Here is an 8,670-nt window from a genome sequence, read left to right on the forward strand (position 1 = left end):
CAGATTTCTCTTAGTTGAGGTGAGATTAGGAATCTAGCACATACAGAATTTAGTTGGGAACACCGGTTCTAGAAGTTTGGATCCAAAGAGGCGGAGAGACAAAACATTAGCCATGGATGAGGAGTCTATATAACACAATGAAAATTCCATAGCATGCCCAACTGTTAGTGGTGACTGAGTTTGGAGTGGAAAATCAGTATCCCTACATTCTCAGGAATGAAAGGAATCCTAAAGGTTATCAAGTACAGTGATACAGCTTCTGTTCCAAATCCCTCTCTAACACCATGACCACAACCACCTCTGTCTCACACCCAAAATGGTCCTCCAGACTCAAAACTGGGAGAATGCTCAGGAACAAGCCTTTCCTGTTGGAAAGGTCTACTCTCCAACAGCTCTACGTCTTAGAAAATGTTGCCCGAATTTGTCCAACAGATTCCTACACTCAGTCCTAGTCATCCATCTGTCTGGTTCTGGTTCTTCCTGAAGACACCACCTCATACCAAACAGACCAGAATGGTTCTCTGGATATCCAAGGCAACCATCTTGTCCTTGCCCTGATCCTACAGTGTTTACTGAGGGGACTCAGTGATCTCCCCTGCCTATTCCCTGGATAATCCAGACTCAATACAGCCGGCACCTTCCCTCTGCTGACTAGGAATGAATCACAGCCCTCTTGGCGGTTCGAAAGCAGACCATAAATGTGATCTCCTCCCTTCCTTGGCTCCCTCAACACACAAGCTACTCTAGGATCCTATTTGCTTGCTTGGCCAGTGTCTTTTCCAGTACTCTGGAAAGTACAGCTGGCCCCCAGCTCCTGCCCAACCTTTCCCTGTCCAGTGATGACTGCTCACAGACGAAAGACACACACCTGAGAAGGAATGTGTTTTTATGGAAAGAGTGTTCTAGAATGAGGGAAGCATTATGCTGGGGGGGAGAGGTGGTATGGTTGGTGATATTCAAATTTTAGAGTAGCTTGAAATGTTTGTAACTGACAGGTTGGAGTCAGATTCATAATCCTTCGCGTTGTTAGAATGGGATATTGTCACAGAAAGTTTCAGGCAGCACCTTTGATCACTTGGGCAGGTTAAGTATTAAATCTTGTTTTTACCGCAGGTGTTTCTGCACGTGCCATGGTACAGCCTGCATGGAATCCAAGGCTCTTGGCTCTTGCCAGAGTAGGGTCTGAACAGGTCACCTGGGAAAAACATAGCCATGTTTAGTTTCCTTGCAGCAGTGACAACAGGAGTGGGGAAGCATGATTTCCATGAGAATATGAACAGGAGCTGGAGTCAGAAGCACTTCAGTTCACATGTGGGCTCCGTCATGATAGCTCCTCATCCTAAAGCCAGATACTTCAGTTTGCTGGCCCACCATTGCGTTATTTTCACAATGGGTGTGATAACGTTTGTGATGTTAGATCAGAATCTCTTGTATGCTCAGAAAAGTAACTTGCACATAGTAAGGGGTAATTAAATAGTAGGCAGGGCTGCTGATATGAAAGTCCTTTCCTGAGGGTCCAGGGCATCAAGGGCTGGCCCTGTGAGCACACACTGGATGCATTCTCAAGTGTCCATACAGAGGTACTCCCCTCACACGGAGCTCTGTCAGGCTCTACTCTAAGGCGGGACATGCATATTCCAGCCCCTGCAAGCCTTTGTACTTTGAAGCATTTGAGCAAACGTTACCACATGTGTTTCCCTTTGTACCTTGGCCCCACAGAAACAGATACTGCGTGTACCTGGGTAGCACACTGGAGCACACGCACAGGCACAGACACACATGGCCGCATTCACACACGTATCAAGCATTATACACATGTGCTCAGTGTACAAACTTCTACTGCCCACGTTCCACAAATGGTGAAAACCCCTCAGTGAACACTGATAGCTATGTATCAGTCAGCCAGATATGTGCATGTGGACATAGGCTCCTCAGCTGAAAGTACCCCAGTGACAAAGTTCCTGACACTTAGTCAGCTTTCTGTAAATATTAGTCATCAATCGTATTGGTTACTTTTTGGAATTTTCAAATGCAAAGGAGCCTTTATAAAGAAAACAGTACGACCAGTCATATCATAATTTCCAGCATGACCTATGTATCAGCCATTTTACAAATGATACCTCACTGAACCTTCATAAAAGCCTATTGTTACCACTATTCTTTAGATGAAGACATTGAGACTCAGAGAAATCTTGTTCTGTCCGTATTTCCACAGCCTCACACTTGACCTGGCCTAGGATTCAATTTCTTCTCTATTTGACACTAAGCCCATGCTCCTTCCTCTCCATGTGACATTGCCTCTCTATATGAGAGGACTTCTGGGACTCGGTGGCATCTTCCTGCATGATGTCTTCAGGTATGAAGACTTCTTCAACTATCAATAGATAGTCCAAACTCCATAGCTTCACATTCAAGAACCTTTTCAACCACCCACCCATCCCCTCATTTCATACCCATTTATCAGCACTCACACTGTGCTAGGCCACATACTCAGTGCTAAGCATGCAGAGGTCTCCAATGCCCACCCACACAATAAAAACTGGAAAAATTCGATTTTGTTCTCTGCATGGCAAAAAGAACATCCTGTTAATTTTGTGTCAACAGAAAGCAAGATGTCCCAAGTTTAGATGAAGTCAGAGAATGTGAGGGGAAAGAAAGTAGAAAGTACTCTTTTTTTATGTTTTATTTATTTCTGAGAGAGAGAGAGAGACAGAGAGAGGCAACGTGAGCAGGGGAGGGTAAGAGAGAGAGGGAGATACAAAATCTGAAATAGGCTCCAGTCTCTGAGCTAGCTGTCAGCACAGAGCCCAATGTGGAGCTCGAACCCACAAGCTGTGAGATCATGACCTGAGCTGACGTCAGACACTTAACCGACTGAGCCACCCAGGCACCCCGAAAGTACGCTGTCTTAATAGCAGACATCCCATAGCATCCGGGCACTGATATATATATGAACTGCCCCCCTGAAATTGGCATTCCAGCCCATGGAAGGCACTCAGTTGCTGCTGCATCAGCCAGCCTGCTGGCTAACCAGAACAAGGAGGTAAAAAATGACACTCCTTCCTCCATGCTGCAACGTCATGGTAGCGCTGCATTTCCTACTGTAATCCTCGCACTCATCACGGGACTCTCCCTCTCTTGGCATCATCCTACTTACAAAAGGAGGGGGTCTGCAGGGCCTTACTAGTGTGATACTCATATTCTCCTGGATAACATTTGAACTGATGGACTTTTATTTTCTCCCATATACAGTGGATGGAAGCCAGGGCGCCCAAGGTCTCCTCTTTGTAATCACCAGAGGATGGATAGGAACACAAATACCAGGAATGAAGATGATCCAAGCTGTCTTTCCCACACTCTCCACAGGGAAAACAGGTCAAGGCAGCCCCAGGAGGCTTCTGCTTATAATGGCCAATCAAACCAACAAACAAACCAACAAAGGTTTTGCTGTAGATATTTCTAGTTTCTCAGTCCTGCAGCTATTCTAACCCTATATAGCTCCATACCATTTCAAATTGTAATATCCATATCCAGTTAATGCCACCTTTGATCATCCCTCCATCTCCAAATTGAAGTTAAAGATCTGATTTTAAATTATCAGCTTTGCCTCTCACCCTCTGTACTCTGTACCCTGTCATCCCATGTGAGAAATGGGAATGAGAGGGTTTGCACCAGATCAGAAAATCTAAACTGTGTTTGTGAGGGAGGAGGTTAATAAGATGGGTCATACTTTCTAACAACCTGGGGAGTTGTTAAGTATACTCACATCGAGTCACTAGAGATTCTGACTTGATAGGTCCAAAGTGAGGCCAGAATAGGGATGTTGTGCATGAGTTTCCCAGAAAATATGGCCTCCTGCCTGAAGTGAGAGCCGCAACCCTGCCTGACCGTCTCACATTCACCCATAGACATGGCTCAGCTCATTCTCCCGCTTTGGACTTAAAGTATTAAGGGCCAATTAAAATATCACAAATCAAAAACCAAAACATATGCTCTAGACCCTAACAGCTCCACACAAAGCCAAAAGCAATGTTATACATGATTTCTTTGCCCTGTAGGCACCCCAAACATGATCCTTCCCCACCCAACTTGTAAGATTCTTCCTACCCATATATATTCCTACCCAATATACCCATATATTATATAGTCTATATAATATATAAGGCATAAGTCATTTATATATATTCATTCATTCAGTAAACCTACTCTGTGCAAAGCAGTCACTCAATACTAGGAATACATAAATTTAAAAGAAAGAGTCTCGGCTTTCAGTCAGTTTAGTTTCCTAAGTTTATGTTAGGGGTGATGATAGGAAAAATGGTTATCCCAGAAAAGTTTGTCCAGAACAGTTCCTGCCTGTAAATTCTGCCAGGTGAAAATATTAAATAGTTATTAAAGAAGCAACACTATGTACAACTTGTGAAGCATAGAATACTTGTGTTCCTTTGTTGTTATTTGCAAACTTACCTTTGGTTTTTACCACCATTCCAACGTGGGAACTGAACTTTACAGAACATGAGAACAAGTGTCTCTCAAGTAAAGAGGATGAAACAGGGTGAGAAACAAGGGGTAAGAGAAAGTGAAGTAGGGAGAGGGTGGGAAGGGGAAGGAGAAATAGGAGAGGGAGGAGGAAACAGTAATTCTGAATTCAGTCCCAAGAAAAGAGACAACCTTGGTTCTCTATGGGGCTGGGATGAGACTATTCCGGTGTTTCTCTATACATGTCAAGGTTTGAGAGACACTTAAGGACATTCCAGCCTCCTGATTTCATTTTTCCTCAATGCCAATGGTTATAATTACTGCTTTTACAGTGCTCCCTAAACAATCACACTCAAGAAACTTTTTTAAGAATTTGAAAATAATGACCAGATATTTTTCACACAGCATTCATTCCCCCCATTTCAACAGCCAGGGCTCTGCTGTGATGAACATGACTGTCTTACCCAAGCTTAATCATCCCCAAATCAGACTAAGCCAACCCCTGTCCAGACAAACCCCACATATGCCCGGCTTGAACAACACACCTATTTGAACCAAACAGCTAATGCCAACTTGCAGCTCTATCTCTTCTCTAACCACCTAAGCCTCAGTTAAAAAATTTAACGCAAACATGATGCTAGCCAAGCCACCCAACCTCAATTCACAGCATTAGTCCAAAACACAACCCCACCACCAGCTTCACCCTAACTTTCAGCCGTACCCAACTTCACCCTCAGCTCCATTCAACAAAAATACCCTTCCCTCTCCAGACCACACCAGAACATTAATCCAGACCAATCCTATAAACAGAATTGCTCACCCCCTCCTCATGCCCACTCATTTTTCCAAAACTGCTCTATTTGTGAGGTCATATACCATCCCCATCACAACTCATTCTCCCAAACTACCATTGATTCCTCTGACAGCTCCCCAACTTGGATCCAGTCTCTCACACCAAATGCATGAGTCAGTCTATCCTCCCAATGACAGCACCACCTAAAATGTTTCATGCTTTGGGGCGCCTGGGTTGCTTAGTCGGTTAAGCATCCGACTTTTGCTTAGGTCATGATCTCGCGGTTCGTGGGTTCGAGCCCCGCGTCAGGCTCTGTGCTAGCTGCCAGCTCAGAGCCTGGGGCCTATTTCGGAGTCTGTGTCTCCCTCTCTCTCTGACCCTCCCCTGCTCACGCTGTCTCTCTCTCCTAGAAATAAATAAAAAAGTATTTTAAAAAAATGAAAAATAAAATGTTTCATGCTTTGATGCTCCACTATCTCAGGAAGAGCAGAAGCAACAGCCTCCTAAATTTTTCTTGGCAGAGCAGAACCAAGGGAGATCTTAACATGACATGGACCGTGGGAGTGATGTTCACAACCTATCTGAGACCAGAAAGGGTTTACGTAGTGCCTATGATATGTGAGTGGGAGTCATCTCAGAGGTCATTAAGGTAACAATACCACATGCAAGACCTCAGGACCTTAGAGAGAGGCCTGAGTTACCCGGAGTCTTAAGAACCAGGATCAGAAGGATGGAAATGGCCATTAAATAGGGCTTCATGACTGACATGTCCTGAGAGAATGGAGGGCTCAGCTGCAGAGGACCTAACAGAGATCACTGCAGCAGAGCAACACCCTGCCTTTATTAGTTTTGGAAATGGGCCAGGGTTGTGTGCAGTGAACTAAGAGGGATGAGACATACTGAGGTCAGCCAGGCAGAAGGATCACATGCATCACATATCTCATCGGGGCACTCTGTGAAAGTGTGGAAGATTTGCCAATGGCACCCATGTCGAGGTGGGCTTCCTTCCCAGAAAGGAAGCCAAACTAAAGACAGTTGGCATTTTGTGTGAGACAAATTTGAATGAATGAATGAATGAATGAAGCAAGAGAAAACTAATACATAATTATAGCAAATAAGGAATCTTTCCTTAAACATTTGTCTTTATCCTCTTGACAGTAGACTGTCTCCCTCTATCAGAGGTAATTACTCGTATGTCCAGTCTTGGACTCAGCATCATGGATTAACAAAAGAGAAGGAGAAGGGGAAGAGAGAGAGGGGGAAGGCAATGATGAAAGAGAAGATGAGGTAGAAAAACTGAAGGGGAAAGTATAACTGGGAGAAGAGAGGAAAAGACATGAGGCAAAAATAATGGCAATTCATATTTACCATGAATCTACCATGTGTCATTTTCTGTACTCAATGGTCTAGATATGAGCACTTAAGAAAACACTGTGAAGTTAGGTAATATTTTCTACATTGCAGACGAGGACAAGAAAGTTTGAAGGGGTGATGTAACATGCCTAAGCCACATATCTAATGAGACATAGAGTCTAGATTAGAAATGATATCTGTCTGAAAGTATGTGGCATTGGGATTTTTCATTTTTCCAGTGAGTGGAAGGACAGAAATGAGAGATAAGGCAAAAACATAATCAATGGCTAAAAATCAGAGAGCAATTCACTATTCAAGACAGTAAATTTAGGGGCACCTGGGTGGCTCAGTCGATTAAGCGTCCGACTTCAGCTCAGGTCATGATCTCAGGGGTTCATGGGTTTGAGCCCCACGTTGGGCTCTATGCTGACAACTAGCTCAGAGACTGGAGACTTCTTCAGATTTTGTGTCTCCCTCTCTCTCTGACCTTCCCCTGCTCACACTGTCTCTTTCTCTCTCTCTCTCTCTCAGAAATAAGTAAAACATTTAAAAGAAGACAGTAGATTTAGTCTGAGAAATTCAGTGTTCATCTCCTGAGAAATGAGAATGAAAGAGTTTTTTAGAGGAAGCCACACTGACTCCAATAAATCATGTAGAAGATGGAACGTTTGGCCAAAAGAAGAAGAAAAGGAGAAGGAGAAGGATGAGAAGGAGAAGGAGAAGGAGAAGAGGAAGAAGGAGAAGGAGAAGAGGAAGAAGAAGAAGGAGAAGGAGAAGAGGAAGAAGGAGAAGGAGAAGGAGAAGGAGAAGAAGAAGAAGAAGAAGCAGAAGCAGAAGCAGAAGCAGAAGCAGCAGAAGGAGAAGGAGAAGGTATAAGAAAAAATCTGGATGGGGGCCTAGGTGGCTCACGCCATTAAGTGTCTGACTTCGGCTCAGGTCATGATCTTGTGGTTCGTAAGTTCGAGCTCCCTGTTGGGCTCTGTGCTGACAGCTCGGGGCCTGGACCCTGCTTTGGATTCTGTGTCTCCCTCTCTCTCTGCCCTTTCCCTGCTCGTTCTCTCTCTCTCTCTCTCTCTCAAAAATAAATTTGAAAACATTTAAAAAAGAAAAGCCCTGGATATTAGAAAAGAAAAACATAATTACTGAAGTTTTAAGAATTTACTGGAGGCAGTCAATGGTACAGTGGAGATGAAAAATGACATAATTGATGAACTTAGAGAAAGGTCAATAGAATTTACCCAATCTGAGCAAGAGAGGGAAATTGATTGGAAAAAAAAAAAATGAACAGGGGCGCCCGGGTGGCTTAGTCAGTTAAGCGTCCGACTTTCGCTTAGGTCATGATCTCGCGGTTCATGGGTTAGAACCCCGCGTCGGGCTCTGTGCTGACTGCCAGCTCGGAGCCTGGAGCCTGTTTCAGTCTGTGACTCCCTCTCTCTCTGACCCTCCCCTGCTCACGCTGTCTCTCTCTCTCTCCTAGAAATAAATAAAACATTTAAAAAAATTTTTTTTAAAAAGAAAGAAAAAAAAAATGAACAAAGTCCCAAGCACCTATGGGACAATAACAAAAGAGCTAATATCCAAATCATCCAAGTTCCAGATGAGAGGAGAGAATGAGACTGATAAATGTATGTGAAGAAATAATGGCTGAAATATTCCCAAATTTAGCAAAAAGCATAGACCTACAGATTTAAGAAGCCAAGAAAATTCTCTATGTGATAAGCCTAAAGAAATTGATGCCTAGTCTAAAAATGTTAAAAGAAAAAAAATATATATATAAGTAAATAAACTTAAAAAAAAAAAAAGAAATTGATGCCTAGTCACATTATGATAAAACTTCTGAAAACTGAATACTAAAAAAAATTTTTAAAAAACAGCTAAATATGAATGATTCGCTTCCTTTAGTAGACCACATATTTGAATGATAAATGATGTCTTATCTGAAACTATGGAGGCCAGAAGTTGGTGATATAGCATTTCTCATGTACTGAAAGAAAAGCTCTGTCAACCGTTTATTTTATATCAGGCAAAAATATTCGTCAGGAGTG

The 8,670-nt window shown here is 43.2% G+C and overlaps 1 protein-coding gene across 1 annotated transcript; it reads right to left on the reverse strand.

Annotated features, from left to right (window-relative positions):
* Positions 1–956: 956 nt before the first annotated feature.
* DEFB116 (defensin beta 116) lies at positions 957–6,040 on the reverse strand. Its single transcript, XM_039237693.1, is given in 2 exon segments — positions 957–1,195; positions 5,974–6,040. Coding segments are annotated over 2 exon segments (306 nt in total).
* Positions 6,041–8,670: the final 2,630 nt, after the last annotated feature.

Source organism: Hyaena hyaena, unplaced genomic scaffold (assembly GCF_003009895.1).
Source record: "Hyaena hyaena isolate Hyena2069 unplaced genomic scaffold, ASM300989v1 scaffold_131, whole genome shotgun sequence".
Classification (NCBI taxonomy): domain Eukaryota; kingdom Metazoa; phylum Chordata; class Mammalia; order Carnivora; family Hyaenidae; genus Hyaena; species Hyaena hyaena.